The sequence below is a fragment of the Trachurus trachurus genome (genome assembly GCF_905171665.1).
Source record: "Trachurus trachurus genome assembly, chromosome: 3".
NCBI lineage: Eukaryota > Metazoa > Chordata > Actinopteri > Carangiformes > Carangidae > Trachurus > Trachurus trachurus.
In genome coordinates this window covers 40449624-40465869 of record NC_139893.1, presented here as the reverse complement: position 1 = coordinate 40465869, position 16246 = coordinate 40449624, and the positions used below count along the sequence as shown (strand labels likewise).

The 16246-nt window shown below is 42.7% G+C and overlaps 1 protein-coding gene across 6 annotated transcripts in view; it reads right to left on the bottom strand.

Annotated features, from left to right (window-relative positions):
• The window catches only part of neo1a (neogenin 1a), a 179654-nt gene that overhangs the window by 35962 nt on the left and 127446 nt on the right, over positions 1-16246 (bottom strand). For 5 of the 6 annotated variants that reach the window (XM_083993545.1, XM_083993546.1, XM_083993547.1 and 2 more), the window contains exons 8-9: positions 1150-1384; positions 10-164 (exon numbers count right to left, since the gene is read on the bottom strand). In XM_083993545.1, coding sequence (XP_083849671.1) covers positions 10-164; positions 1150-1384 — 390 coding nt within the window. The remainder of the gene's footprint in view (positions 1-9; positions 165-1149; positions 1385-16246) is intronic. The other variant, XM_083993549.1, reaches the window with a different exon arrangement.

The following is a 16246-nucleotide window of genomic DNA, read 5'->3' as shown; positions in this document are numbered from 1 at the left end:
TGTCTTTACCTTCAGCCTGGGTGGCCACTTTGAGCGCTGTAGAGCTCTCTCCCTGGCCGTTGCTGTTGTGGGCCACAACCCTGAAGCGGTATTTGGAGTCTGGCATGAGGTTCTGGATGGTGACCTGCATCTCTCCTGGACGGCTGGTGTTCACCACTCGTTCCCTGATGCAGACGAACACGCACAACAACATGTGATGATTTGAGAGTCTCATATTTGTTGGATTCAGGTTTGTGTGAGTCAAACTGACTAACTATTTCCAGCGGGATAATGAGCTGTTAGACCTGCAGACAGTTTGGTTACATAGTAGGTGCATTCCTTTACATTGTAGCTGAACAGTATTTGTAACATCCTGGTGACAGATGTTTAGGAAATATGGATATCTGGTGCATTAAACCAGCTAATCATTTTAGATTATTGGTTAGATTATTTCTTGGATTAAAAGGTCATGGAATAAATCACAGATGTTTTACAGGACTCAAATTGAAATATTCTGAGTTTTGATAAGGAGGAGGCAGCCGACTGCAGGCATCTTTACTTTTAAATGTCTCAGATGAACTCATTTCTAGTCAATCAACTGATCAATCCGTCAATGAAATAAACTGAATCAAATGTCTGTCTTCTCTTGGTTTAATAATTTATAGTTATATAAGACTTGTGGACATTCCATGCCTTTGTTCATACATTATTGTAATGTTTGCATTTAAACATCAAGCACCAGCAGAGGGTAAAACACTTCTGTTTGAGCCCGTTTCTGAAACTTGTTTTAATGTCTTACGGCGGAAACATGAAAAGTGGCAATTGTGGAAAATCCTCTCAGCTTCTTGAATTTCCTTCTCAGTCATGTGCAGTAAATCCTCCATCCAAGCAGCTGAGAAGAATTTATCACAGGTCTACTTGAAAAAAATTAAATTACAGTGTTTGAACTGATTTTTTTTTTTTTATACTTCAAAATTAAAATGTAATCCTTTAGGGAAGGGAATTTGTTTTTAATTAATGAACACTTACTGCCATGATAAGAGCTTTAACTGCATTAGACATTCTGAGAGTGGTCTACGAGTCTGGCACAGGAGTGGTTGTATATTAGCACCTTGCTGATGCCAGAGGTAATGTGTGTACTTGTACAGCTCCAGCCTGGTGTGTGTATACCTGCTGGTGCCCTCCTGGCTGTAGAAAACAGAGTAGGTTAAGTCGTCTCCGTGCGGCTCGGCCGGCGGGCGCCAGGTCAGCTTGATGAAGCGGGTGGACACCAGCGAAGCCACCACGTCTCGGGGGGCGGAGGGGGTGGGCCCTGCTGGGTTGGCCACACCTCCGGAGCCTGGCGTTACATGGTCAGTAGTGTTAGGAGTCAGTGAGGGGGGAGGGGAAGAGGGCAGGGCTACGTCTTTGGGTTGGGAGGAGGAGGAAGGGAAGGGGAGGGAGGGAGGAGGGAGAGGGGGAAAGGAGGGAGGGTTGGTGGGATAGGTGTAGGGAGACAGGAGACAGCAGCGTTGGGGGGGGGGGGAAGGAGGAAGGGAGGAAGGGAGGAGGGGAGGAGGGGGGAGGGTATTGCACAGAGGAGTCCGAAAGGAACAGGTCGAGGAGGAGAGGTCAGGAGTGGAAATGGAAATGACAGTGAAACGAAAGGAGGGAAGGAAACAAAAAAAAGAAGAAAAAACAAAATAACAACAACGTAACAAAAAAAGACTTTTGGCATGACAAGGAACCACAGAAATAAAACACTTCTACTACACTCACGAAGCTGACAAATAAAAGCACGATACAAGGGGGGAGCTACACATGCAAGTCTACACACAGCTCTCTAACGTACAGGGAGTGGGAGCAGGACATAATGCCATACATTGACTCTTCATAGACGACTTTCCCGCCAATCATTTATTGATTCAAAATGATTGGTTTGCATTTCTTGTGACATTTTTTACTAACTAAAAAACTGGCTGGCATTCAATGGCAAACAAAGGTAGACATTGTTTTGACAGGGACAAAGCCACCTTTTAGCCCCTCAAATGCAGACGAGAAAACCGTCTATGCGTTCAGGAAATCATACCGTTTTTATTTCAGACAACAACAACTGAGGAGTAACCCCCCCTCCCCCCCAAAAAAGTTGTGTCTAGATGCTCTCAAATAACGCACCATATGATGTTTTTAAACACTTTTGCCGTCACATTCCACAGCCTAGCCACAGAAATGTTTGTGATTTCATTTTTTTTTCTCCCTTTCTTTTTTGGAGGAACAATCTGCGGTCGGACTCTGTGAGATCTGCTTTCCATTTGCCTGGCAAGTGGGCAAAACAAAACCATACGGAAAGAATGTCAGCATGTATGACATTTCCATTTGTTTGTAGGTCGGGGAAATTGACTGGAAGGCAAAGTTGAAATACAGGCAAAGGAGTGCAGCGAGCGCCGTGTGCAAATAGTGTATTATTACTGGAGAAATTGCGTTAAAATGCAAAGCAGCCGGTGGGCGACTGTCAGTCACGGCGTGTGTGGACTAACTGCTAATTTGGCTTTCGATATTTGTTTACATTTCAAATTCCCAGGGTTCACTCATTTCTATGATTGCAGCGATATTTTTCTTCCAGAGAATTACACGTTGCTAACACACTCTCCTGTACAAAACCACCTAAATACACACACTGTCACTCACACACACACTAAAAAACCCTGTTTGTCGAGGGCTGACCTTGTGCATCTGTACAAATCTCTGACGAGGTTTAGCTGCAGCTCCACATTGCTGACTGAGTACATTCAGCACACTTTAGACAGTGACACTTTTTTTTTTATGTTGTTAGAGTTCTACTTCAGCCTCTTGGATTTAAACCGCTCCCATTACTATGCAGGTGTTGTGCTGTCTGGAGCTGCAGACTTGGGAGAGCAGCTCCTGTCCCCAAATTTGATGAATTGATACAATCATACAATAAAAAAGTTACAAATTCATCATATGAAATGTTCTAGCTGTAGTTTTAACTCACAAATATATTGAATCGCTGCTTGTGATGCTCTGGTGGGCCTGCCAGATTTAGATTAGGAGCCTAATATGGTCAGTGTTGATTTTTGCAGTGTTTGTTACTAAAAATAAATAAATAAATAAAAAAGTAAAAACCTCAAATAGCCTCAACCTAAAAATCAGCTTCATTTCAAACCCATTCAATGGGAACAGAGCCAGCAACAATGAAAAACACATTGTCCTAATTCTTTCTGACTGCAGTGTAAATTACCAGATGCCGAATAATTATCCTCATTTACACAGCGACACACACAACAGAGGGGGAAAAAAAGAAAAAAAAAGCACAACACGTTGGTGTCTCACGTGCCCGGGTTATGAGGCTATCGCAACATCAACAACCACAATAACCACAACAACCACAACAACCAGGCTCAAGGGATAAATAAAAGCTGGAAACTTCTCTGTTGATGAGGGGCATGAAGTGAGGATACACAGCAATTACTGTCACAAATTAGTGTTCATCTTAACAATAACACATTCATAAAAGATACAGAAAATAATTATATATCTAACACTGAATTGTGTTTGTAGACAGGTGAATTCGGAGGAGGCTTGAATTAGCAGCAGACTAACTTCTAATTGTCACATCTATAACCAAAGGGCATCTGGTTGAGATGAGGAGAGGTGGAATCAAGTCATTGTTCCCAGAATAAACAATGATAAAGAGCTTAAAAAAAGAATGCTGGTAGGCAGGTAAAAGTAAAATTGAAAGCTGATAAAAACAGATTGTGTAGAACTGGACAGTTACTGTAACAGAATTCAGCTATCTTACAGAGTTAATCATTTTTGACAGATTTACCAAATTAAGTTTTACAATATTCATCAGGGAGATAGGTATCAGTGTAATTTAGATGGAAGTGAAAAAGACAAAACAAAGATGAGATAAAATCCGCGGGAAATCACATTTTGTCCATTTAAAATTAGGCTTGCTTAAAAAGTGCTGCAGGCAAATTCAGAAAAATAAATAAATATGATTCTAAGAAAGCAGCTGTGTAAAATGATTCTTAATTACTGAGATAAAGATAATGGAATTAACAATTTAGAAATAAGGCGTAAAAACCGATTGTAACGTTTTGAACGTTTGGTGGCACATCGCAATAACCAGGAGGGCCCTTGTTGTCCACCCTACGCCGTTACGTGCCCCGGATTACAAATACATTACAAATCACTGTTTATCACCATTAAGAGTTTACAGAGACCTGAAAGCTGATTTCCCTTTAAAAACTATTTTCCTTCTTTTCAATTGAGCAAACGACAGTAAAAGTAAGACAAGTCTCCACAATGTGTTTCATGTTAGTCTTGTTGTTCACTGGTGTGGAGTTGAGCCACTTGTTGATAGACAGAACATGTCAAGATGAGCTTTTCAACATGTGTGGAAGCGAATCCAGAAACAACAACACCCTGACTTATCGTTAGCTTTGTTTCTGCAGAAGCACTGGAGCTGGAGCAGGGCAATCTTTTAAGTGGGAGGAAAAAGGAGGCAGATAAAGCCCCGAGTGCTCCTCCAGAGAGAGAGAGAGAGAGAGAGAGGGGCTTCTCAGAGGTCAGAGGGAATTACTATGAGTGGCAGTGGAAACAGGCCACACTGTCTGCCCCACTCTTTGTGCCCTCACCTGGTGTGGATCTCAGAGTAAAGGAGCTGAGTTGTGGTAAAAAAAAAAAATTAAAAAAAAAAATCTGGAAACCAGTGTCAGGTCAGACAGAAGTAAAACCCTGTTGCATTGTGGGATAGGAAATGGAAGTGGTATAAAAAAAACCCATCTGATGTAGTTTTTCTATCTATGTACACCTCATCATGTGTAGGTAATTGACACACTGAGCAGTTTTTGGTGTCCTTCTGACAATCTGTCTTGTACATGCACGCCTTGGATTGTTCCGGTGAGGAGGTGTCAGCCTCCCACTGCCACCGCAGAGCTCTATTCATAGCTGATTAATAGTGTCATTAGTCTCTGTGCCAGGGGTAATGAATGGTTGGCATTAAGGCTTAACGAGGAAGGTTACTCTAGATCTGCATAATAAATCTGGGTAAGCAATACGCAAAACAGTCGGGACAAAGACACGCATAGCAAAGCATTCATCTTAATATTCAGAGGAAGTAAAAGCCTGTTTCTAAAAATTAAAATAATTGCAGTAGTGTTAAAGTTCTAATTAAACACTCCTAACAAAAACTTTTATCTTGTGTTGCTAACTCCACAATCCTTCTGCTGTGCTCCCCTGAGAGCAAAGCTGTAAAGTTGCGCCAAGTGGTTTTTTTTTTTTTTTTTCATCATCTGGTCTGAGTCCACAGATAAGAGAGCCTACCTCACTGGCTCAGACTACACAACTCCACCAAGAGAGCATAAATCTACTGAATGGAGATATCTGCCAGAGGCACCAACAGCACTGCACCTACAGATAGCCTTTTTCAGAGGAAATCCAGCAGGGCCCATGCCAAGCTCTTGCAAAAAATGGATTTTCTCAGGACTAGTTTCCATGTCTAATGTGGTTCTGTAATGACGAGTATGCGAGAGACGGACCCCAGCACAATGCTAATGGTCCATTACCGAGTCGCTACTTTTATCTGCCGAAGAAAAGAGGAATGAAAGGAGCGAGAATAAACAAAACGCTGGGAAATCAGGGAAACAGAGCCTTCAGAAAACCAACACAAAAGCTGTCGGTTCAAACTGACAATCTTTGTCGTGTTTCACACCGACATTCAAAAGAGGCGTATGATGGGAAAACGTGCAATTATAATCTGTACGTTACATCTGTGGGCACGAGGTTTTTATTTTATTTTTTTATTTAAAAAGGTGCATGAACGTAATTACAGAGAAATCATAGATTTATTCTGTGCGAGGACAAAATGTATGGAGACGTTTTTGCATTAAAATGTGAAGGTAATACTGTGTAAGCACCAGCAAACCACTTCAATAGCTCTAACAAGGTTCTCATGTACCCAGGAGGCTGTAAGTGTCTGGTATAGGAAGGCTATGAAGGATTAGATTTACCGAGGAGAGTGGCTACAACAGTGGCAGAGGCTGCTGCAAACAGCTCCAAACAATCTGACAGGAGTCACAGAACTGAATTATTTTTTGACAAACTTACCAAAAAGTGTATTTAAATATTCATTAGGGAGATAACTATCAGTATAATCCTGAAGGAAGTGAGAAAGACAAGACAAAGATGAGATAACATCCACAGGAAATCAGATCTTGTCACTTGAAAACTATAAGGCTGCACAAAGAGCTGCAGGCAGCTTCACATTCAGCAACAAATAAATAAACCAGAGTCTATGAATGCAGCTGAGTTTCAATTACTGAGATACAGATAATGAAATTAACAATTACAACAACTTCTCAATTAAATGTAGTGGAACACTTTTGGTTTCCTTAGAGATGCTGACAACTCTGATTGTTTTTTTCTCCCCCCCTCCTAGAATCACGTCTCCTTCGCTTCCTTTTCAAGATAAGACTGGAAAGATGAGCGAGCCTGACAGCTTATGACATTTGAGCAGCTCCTTAACGCGCCCACGAAGGAAACCGGGTCAGAACGAGAGCACAGATGTCTCACTGAAGACCAAGTGAGAGGTGAAGAGTGAAACGACAGGAGTGAGAGAAGAAGGCTGACCGGTTATGGAGGTGTTGTTTTTTTAAGCTTTTCTTCACTTCCTTGTGAGCAGCCTGTCAACAACAACAAATCCCATTTTTAACAAAATTTACAACACCTACAAAGTGCTTTACAAGCAACAGAACAATAAATGAAAACCAATAAAAACTCAGAGACGTTCATCAACAAAGAATAAAAATTGCTTTGTGCACAGGGGAAAATAATTAAACCCCTGCTCATTTCACCGCGGGCACGGCGCTTGTTAGGGATAGACGCTTTGTTGTGGGACATTTCTTGCACTCTGCATTGTTGTTCAGACACCTTATCTATGGCCGAGAGGAAACCGACGGAGATACTGTATCAGATTGCTGAGGGGTGGAGCGTATCAGTAACTGCACACATTCCCTCTTGCTGTGATAATCAGAGACAGTGGAGATTAAAGTGCAGCTCCAACCTCACAAAGGCTTAAAAACTGACAAGGTGTTCCAACTCGCTGACATAATCCAGGTAGGAGACAAAAAAAAAGTCTTTGTGTTTCAAACTGATTCTCCACAAAAATTTTTTAAAGAGCTTCTCCTTAGCATTCCTCTCGATCACTCTCTAGGGCATGTTCACCCACCGTCAAAAAATGTTTGAAATCTGGCACGTTCCCCAGGAGAGAAATAAAGCTTTTATTAATTAAAAGAAATACATGGAAATCTCAAAAATGTATGAATTTTCTCCTCATTAAGTCTTTAGTGGATGAGATATTTTTCTGCACCAATTTTTCAGCAGCGATGATGATGATAGTGATGATGAGGCCAGATGGGACACATCAAAGTCGGGCAAATTAAGAGGAATAACTCTGAGTGGTCAGAGCTTCCATCATGGTCATGCTCCGAATATTGAAATATGGGACTTTTAAAGCTTTTGATTTTACACAAGTGTGTCGGTCAACATTCAACCGAGTTTTAAAAGCAGCACAACACGGCTTCTCCGCTTGAATGAACACAGACCTTAAATGCTGCTCTAAAGCAGTGGGTCACAGATGTATTTATGCCTCTGTGCTCCCTAAATGCTCCTGCTGCTGAAGAAAGAAAAAGTGGGATGTGAAAAGACCCATCTGACAGATCCATGGGACTCCTGGATGCCATGTGGTGATATACTAAATACGTAAGCAGGAGGGAGGTGTTTGTGCCTCCGAGGACACTCTCTTTATCAGGAGGCGGTGAGAAAACTCCAGAGGCGTGTACATGTTCTTGTTTATCAAATAGAAAACTGTCCCTTTGAAACCCTACAGCTATTTCCTCTTAAATGGCACAGTTTGTTCAAGTTTACATTTATCTCACATTTTCATGTCCAAAATCAACATTCTCACATTCCCCGTGGGTTTTACATAAACAAGTCGAAAAAGGCATTTGTATGGGATGTGTTTTGGATGGGTCGAGGTCTTGTGTTTGCATCCGCTCTCGGGCCCCCTCCGGCAAATTTACTTTCCTGGTAATTTGGTTTTCATGAAGTGACAATCCCTGCTCTGGGTCCTCAAAATAATCACTGAGCAGGGAGTTTAAAGGGAATGTAGAGAGTGCCACATAAAACCCAGAGGATGCACAGATCCCAACACGTGGGACATGACGGCTGTAATTGAACAGGGTCGGCTACATCAATAATTAACCATCTACCGAGCGTTACATACAGTACAGTACCCTTCACCATCAAACACATGTAGGCCCTTGATCCATGAGCCACTGCTGCTTCATCTGAGTGGCATTGCTTTGTTTCTCTCAACGCTGTTTTTGCTTCAACACACTCTTGCAGGAACATGCACGATCACGAGGCCAACAGCTGCTTGCCCAGACTCGGTATGCTAATTAAGATGTGCAACTATGGTATACAACGTAACCCCCCCCCCACCCCCGCCTTTGTATCTTATTACCTTGGAGGTACACGAATACAATTCCCTTCCAGGGGAACGGATGAAGTAATTGATTTCAGAGAAAGCTCCATGTGTGTGTGCACATGCGCTCACAACACTTCATGTATAAAGTGAGCGGAGCTGAACAACCAGAAATGGACGGAAAAGGTCAAATAGGATGTTTGTAGAAGTGGGAGCAGCTGCTATCAAACAGTCCAGCTAATCAAACTCCGACCAATAACCCCCCCCCCCCTCCAGGTTAAGACCTCCAGAGGAGCAGGCATCACACCACGCTAGCACACAACCCACTGTGATGTTACACACCATTCTACTTTTAGCTTATGGAAAAAGGGAGGCTCAGTAGAGAGGGAGAGAGGTGGTGGTGGTGGTGGGGGGGGTGCTAACAGGGAAATAAAAGCTCCAGCTTTGGTGGTGCCGCTCACTCACTCACAGGGGTCAGCTGCCTGCAGCCAGGGAAAGGGTGTGAAGGAAAAGTGATGTTTTTTTGTGCCGTGTTGGTACTTCCAATTACTGCACCCAGAGGAGCGCCCAGGTCCAAAAGCATCAGATGGGCATCCTGGATGAGTGTGTGTTGGAGGTGGATGGCGTTATGTCGTAAATAAGGGCACGTGTTAGTGAGCTGTCGAAAACCGATTGCCAGGAAAAAGCAGTTTGTGCACATACCTATGAAGCCAGGGCCTAAAAGTGGTGTTGATAACAAGACTGACCTTCAGGGGGGGAAAAAAACTCTGACGCAGGTACTGGGGGCTATTTTAATCCTTTTTTTTTTTTTAAGTCTTTCCTGTGCAGAACAAGAGCAAAACAGGCATCCATAACATTTTGCAGCTAGCACTTAGGCGACAGACCATTTATAAATGAGGCAAAGCCTTTCACCACGCTTGAGTAAATACAACCCATAGAAAAGTTCAGCCGGTGCTGTTGAGAGCCTGGGCTTGTAAACACACACACATGCAGACTCAGCCCCACATCCCTGGGAGACAGCGCCACAACACAAACACTTACTCTGCCATCAGCCGCTCGTACAAACAGCAATTTGGTAGAGGCTGATTTCAGCTCTTCACAATCAATTTAGGCTACAATCCCTCTGATCAGCTTCCTACAGCCTCCAGTGTAGGAACACATTCACTAATCACTATCACTGACACAGCGCGAGTGTGCGCGCCAGAGAGATTTTTGTTTGTGTGTAGTTAAGACGCCGTGTGCTCGTTTTAGTGGCTTTACACCAAATTTGAATTTCAATATATTTCGCTATCAGGCAGTATTTAGTGGAATATATTCAAATTTACATATGATTAATATTCTCCATCAAATGTCCCTGATTTGTTTTATATTCCCTTTTAATAATCACATGCATTTATAAATATAATTATAATGTTCTAAATAAAAAACACAAAATTTCCATATTTGTTTAATCAACCATAACCCACCAACAGCAGATAATACTCTGTGCACTGTAAGTTAAGATAAGGTACTTATTATAATAGCACCCAGCGCTACATGACTTGAACATAAAATTCAGCCGTTAATGAACAGGTGGGTCTGGTGTTTATTTATGTTTTTCATGGAAATGGAGTTTTATCTCCCAGTTGCACCATATTTGCCAGTAATTGGTGCCAATAACAAACTCCTCCTCCTCCGCTGGTACATTTTCTTCTTTTCCTGGGCAATTTCTCCCAAGATTCATTCAGCACTGGTGAAATAACTTGGCAGCAAACAACAGACACAGAGAGGGGGACCGAGGATTACACTCGGTTTTTAGCTCAGTTCAACACCTCATGGTACAACTGTAAAAAAAAAAAAAAAAAAAAGCGAGGGTCTCGTCAAGTTTTTTTGCAGAGGAAAAATTACAGGTTGTCAAGGTTGCTAGGTAACAGGAGTCAAAGCAAAGCAAAATCCCTCACAGGTCAGACGTTCTCATCAAAGTTTGGCCTTGATGAACTACGAGGCCATGCGGAGTCACACCTTCGTCCAGCGCATCCTCCTTTAATTGAAACACAGCTTCTGCTTCGGCTGCGTCGCTCTAATCTGAACTTCATTTAAAAATATAATGTTGACTTTTGGAAAATTGCAATTTTTGAAAACAAACACAGCCTCAAAACTGACCAGGATTCAGGAAGCTGAAGCATTAGAAAAAATATTCATGAAAGCAGTAATTGTTGCGGGATGGGCGTCCATTACTCTGTCACACATTCCTGTTAGGCATTTTATCCGCCCCCTAATATATGTGTATACAATATGCTGTTACCTGTGTGGATGCAGGAGAAAAGAGGGAGTCAAGGCGAGTGAGCAGCCTTGACATGATGAATGCAGGCTTGAACCGGCGCCGAGAAACAATTTAGCAGGATCAATCGGTAAACACACATTAGCTCGTGTCCCTGTGACCTCATTAAAGGCAATCAACATACAAGTAAAAAAAAAGTGTGACCATATGTACGCGCGCACGTGCTTCCCAGCAACATGACATGTTGCTTAACTGTCACATTTTCACGCCGGCGCTGCCTGCTGTTGAAGGTATACACTTAGGACGGAGCCGGTGCCAACAGAAAACATGGTGCCGAGCCCTGCACTGTGCTGACACATTCACATGCTCACAACGTTACACGCTGGCTCCCCGTGGCCTGGCCCTGACCCTGCTAGCAGATGATGGAGCACGCTGTATTCCCTCAAGTGGGCCCGAGCTTTTATTCAGTGCTGGTGGAGTCTGGCTGGAGGGAAGGGTCTTTTAGCAGCCTATTCTCACTTCTTGATTTGAACAGGGAATAAGGGTGGTGCTCTGATGTGTGGAAGGATCCCCCCTCTCCACCGTCTACGGTTTGTGTGTTGCCAGCGTATCTGGAGGATTTTTTTTTTAATATTTTTTTTTACTGCCCTGTCTTCTCCAACTTGACTGAAACTCGCTCAGTTCCTTTGCCATTTAATGGTGATCTAGTTACATTTTATATGACATGGATTCATAATGAAGTGAACCAGCTGGAGCTGCGAATGCGGAGATCCACGCTGACGTCAAACTTTTAAGCGTTTTGCCTTTTATGTTTCTCTCCACTTGAAAATTCAGATACATATTTACATCCATATTTGTACCGAAAACCCTCTCCCTCAGATATTTGCACATTGCCACAACAATGGATGTGTTCCCATCTCTCTTGTGTATCAATTGCCCATGTGGAAATAATAACTGCTTGTATAGTTTCAATATTTGAGTGTACAAATTTGCTGCACATATCAGCTCTGTACGGATAAAAAAACAACCAAAAGAACCCATCTTTTTTTAGGTTAAGTACAACATTTTGAACATAAGGTGCAAGAGCTTGGAGGCTGCCCTGCTCCTCTGTGTTCACAGTGTGGGCAGAATTGCTTCTGGCAAGCAGGTCTGTCCATAGCCGCTTCCTTTGGCCAGTGTGTCTTCAGTTTACTGTCACGGTTAATATTTGAAGTCCAAACAGCAGGCCACTTCAATTCATTTTCAATAACAGCTGTTGGAGCTGAGTTTTCTATTGTTCTGTATCATTTAGTGGTTTTGTTTGTTCAAGCTCAGTGCTTCTTAAAGGGATAGTTCAACATTTTGGCAAATTTGCCCATTGCCATAATCCCTAGTAGGTGTCTTTGTTGGTTCAAGCTATTTTTAGAACAGCGGAGCAGAGTTGCGAGCTGCTCAGAGCTACGCTACAATCCAACAACTCCACATTGCTCTGGTGAACAAGTTGTGACCTGCACATTCACCACGCTATGAGATAATAACAGAACGTTACCAGACAGAGTTGTTTTAGAGGGAAATTCATGCCAAACCGCTGATGCACGTTCCCATCGGAAGCAGTTTTTCATCAAGCAGTCTCTGTATTTCCCTCTAAAACAACTCTGTCTGGTAACGTTGAGTTATTATCTCATAGCATGGTGAATATGCAGGTCACAACTTGTCCACCAGAGCGTTTTGGAGTTGTTAGATTGTGTATTTGATGAGTTTGATGAGGGAAACCAAGAAATCCCATGAGCCTCCGTAGCGTAGCTCTGAGCAGCTCACAACTCTGCTCCACTGTTCTAAAAATAGCTTGCACCGACAAAGACACCTACTAAGACTATAGGGAGTATGGCAATGGGCAAATTTGCCAAAATGTTGAACTATCCCTTTAAAAAAATATGCAGGGTCAGTTCACTCATTTAAAAGCCATGGATACAGATGTAGTTATTATTACCACAGGACAGGAGGCTCCGGCAAGGTTTAACTTCCACTTCATTTGGTTGCATTCATTAGTCATGCAGCTTATCTTCTAGGGTAGTTGGGGGGTTGGAGCCAATCACAGGTGACAGTAAGTGGGTGAGAAGTCTCCAGTCTCTCAGAGGGCTGATATAAAGACAAACAATCGTTTCCACTGACATTCACACCTATGGGGCGAATACAAGGTGCCAATTTACCTGTTGTTTTATTGAGAGAGAGAACTGGAGCGTTCAGAGGAAACCCACACAGCCACAGAGCGACTTGGAAACTCCAGCAGGTTTGAACCTTCTTTGTTTGTGTGAGGGCAGCAGCGCTACCCACCGCCGGCCTGCCAGTCGGTTTGCGTGCACGGTCTCGTAAACATTTCAGAGAGGTGACAAAGGTTAAACTCAAGTTTTCCACAGACACAGCTAATCTGCAGCACACTCATTTATTTTCCAAAAGTTGTGAATTAGCAACATTTAAATCTGGACTTTTTTGACTTTTTCTTGAATACAATTCTGTGGTTTATCTGTCTTTATTTCATTTACTTGTTTATTTTTATTAACGTCATCCACCCTGTTATATTTTTTACTTCCACTATACATGGATGAGAGTATGTGTATTGGGTGACTGATGCAACAGTGGGACTCCTTTTCTTTTGACTTTTTGGGGTGAGGACAGTCGTCTACCTGAAGTCATTTTGGTTTGGATGGTGGTTTGTTTTCCTTCCTGTTTGGATATCTTTGTGAATACAGAGAGCACTTGTATGTTGTTTATGATTTGTTTCGATAAAAATCAATAAAATCTATTAAAAAAATAAAATAAAATACAATTCTGTGTAATTTCCCATGGATATCTGCTTAATTGATTTGCTAATGTGCCATGCAATACACATCTCCCTATTCCCGTCACGTTGTCTGCTACAGCGATGGGGACGGCGCTCGTGCCAGTTTATCATGCCAGCGCTCCTGATGCCTGCGCTCATAAATACACAGAGTGATGGAGGGAGAGGAAAACGAAGAGACACGGTGAGCGCTCAGGCGGTGACGCGGCATCTCCATCTCTCAGCGGGGGTCTGGTGCCTCTGATGGGAGGGGAGGACAAGGCTCTTCTGTTTGCTGCCACGGGGTTAGGGAGGGGGAGGAGGGGGAAAACTAATGGCAGCATGGCGGGATATGAAGGGGAGATGAAGGGAGAGGAGGAGGGAAAGAGAAGCAGAGAGAGATGAAAGAGAGGGAGGGATCCAAGCGGACAGCCCACCTGCATAAGCTTCCAGTTTAACAAAAGCTCAAATGAATGAATTTGCAGTAGAAATAATGCATCACTTGTGTCATCATGGAACAGCTGCAGGAGAAAGACGCTACAGTACAATCCCTGCAGCCATGTTGCACTGAGCACCGAGTGATTGCTGGCTAAGTATTGTGTGAAACGTCTCCCTTTCATTCACGTCGCTGAAATTCACTCGCAACAGTTGCGGCCAAAGCAGCGTGAGAGCTCAGAGGGGTTGCACATCCCAAACAAGCTTTGGAGGCTCTTTAGTGAAGTACTTGGCTTGGGCACTAGGGGGCAAAATGTCAAAACATTATTCAGGGAGGCTGTGGGAATGGAGAGGAGGAGGAGGAAGGAGAAGGGATGGAGGGACAGGCAAAGTCAGACAGAGGAGTGTTTTCATATTGTATTACCACCGCAGCATATGGAAGGAATAAAAGGAGTCACATGCAAATGGAAGTGCATCTCTCAAATTTATGCAAACATAAAAAAGAGAGGAGTGCATCCACTTCTCTTTTATTGGCCAATGTTAAATGCATTTTTTATATCAAGCTTTTTTTAGGTGCTTGAATCTTAAACTTGCAATTTTTAACAAGTAGGCAGTGCCCAAGCATTGGATTTTGTATTGTACAAATATACAATATAAAATACTGAAAACCACAGAGTGCTTTTTCTTTCCCCCTACCAATGTCTGCTTCTAAAATTAAATGGCTGTGTTATGCATCTCTCCACTTCTAGAAGGCACAGAGACCCCCCCCCAAAAAAACATTTGTTTCAGCTACACAACTACACACACAAAGTAACCGCACAGCAAAACTTGGATATACATTTCAGTGTGCCACCTTATCAAACTTCAAACAAACCTCAGGCTTTGTAGAGTGTATGGGAAGATGACAATCATATAAACAAATGCTTTGTCTAGGCGTGTACGACTTCAAAGTTGAAAAACGTGACCCATTTCCTCTCCCGGCTGTAATTGCCGCCTTCTGCTGCTCGGCGCATAAACAGTTCACATAATCACGGGCCTGGAAAAGGCCGCAGAATTGTTGCCGCACGATGTCTATAGATGACATGTGACAAAGATCTCTTACATAACACATCTTTTGTCCGCTGCTTTTTGTTCAAAAGTCATGTACGATGCAAATCAGAGATACCTTCGACAGATACTTATCCTGATTGCCAAGAAAATGATTACAACGAACTGGAAAGATCGACAAGCACCAACCACAAGTCAATGGGTTCAGAGACTGAAGGAGGTTTACATAAGGGGATGGATGACTCCACAGCTTTTATACAAAGGTGTTATGTTACACACAACACGTAGATGTTTAGCTGAGTGACGTGGATTGTTAAAACTAAATTTTACTGGACTATAAATGAAAATGTTATTGGCATTTTTATCTTTTTTGTGCTATAGTTCACATCATTTTTATGTTTTTTAATCTTTTTTTTTATTAAAGTGCTGCTCTGTTACTGGACAAAATGTATAAATATGTCCTCTGCATGTGACTGACCTCTCCTTCACAGTTACTGTGACTGTTACTGTGACAACTAGGTGCACAGCACGGATCAAAAGTGCCAGCGGGAGACCATCATGGCAGCCATTAGTCACTGTATTTATAGTTCAGGGTGGAGAGGATGGGTATGGTAAAACCTCTGCAAATGTTGGATCAACTTGTTAATGAGAACATTTCCTGATCGGAGAAGCTGCCTTATAGATTCTAACCAGTTAATCATTAATGAGTAACTTTCATTTATGAATAACTTTTGTCAGGAAAAGTAAAACCTAATTTAGCCGTCGCTCCCCTCAACTCCGACAACACCACAACGACCCACGACAGAAAACTCACGACAGGCACACAATGACACAAACATCCTGAAGACAACCAGTCTGAGCGCGGCAGCTTTACAAGGGACATTAAGAGGCGCTCACTTGGCCCGCCTTTCACTGCATAATTAGGTCCCCTTGAGGTCCTCGTTTGGCATTTGTGCGCCTATTTACCCACATCTGTTTGCAACTAGTTGACCCATACTGCACATGACTGTGGAATGTCCAGGAAAATTGCTGGAGACTGCAATCTGAGGTTCTATTTCTGACCTGCACTCCCCTAAACACATCTCAACCTCACAGCTCTCAGGGTCTTAAAACCGCTGAATCAAGATGAAGTCTGATGATCCTTTTACACACACACACACACACACACACACACACACACACACACACACACACACACACACACACACACACACACACACACACACACACACACACACAC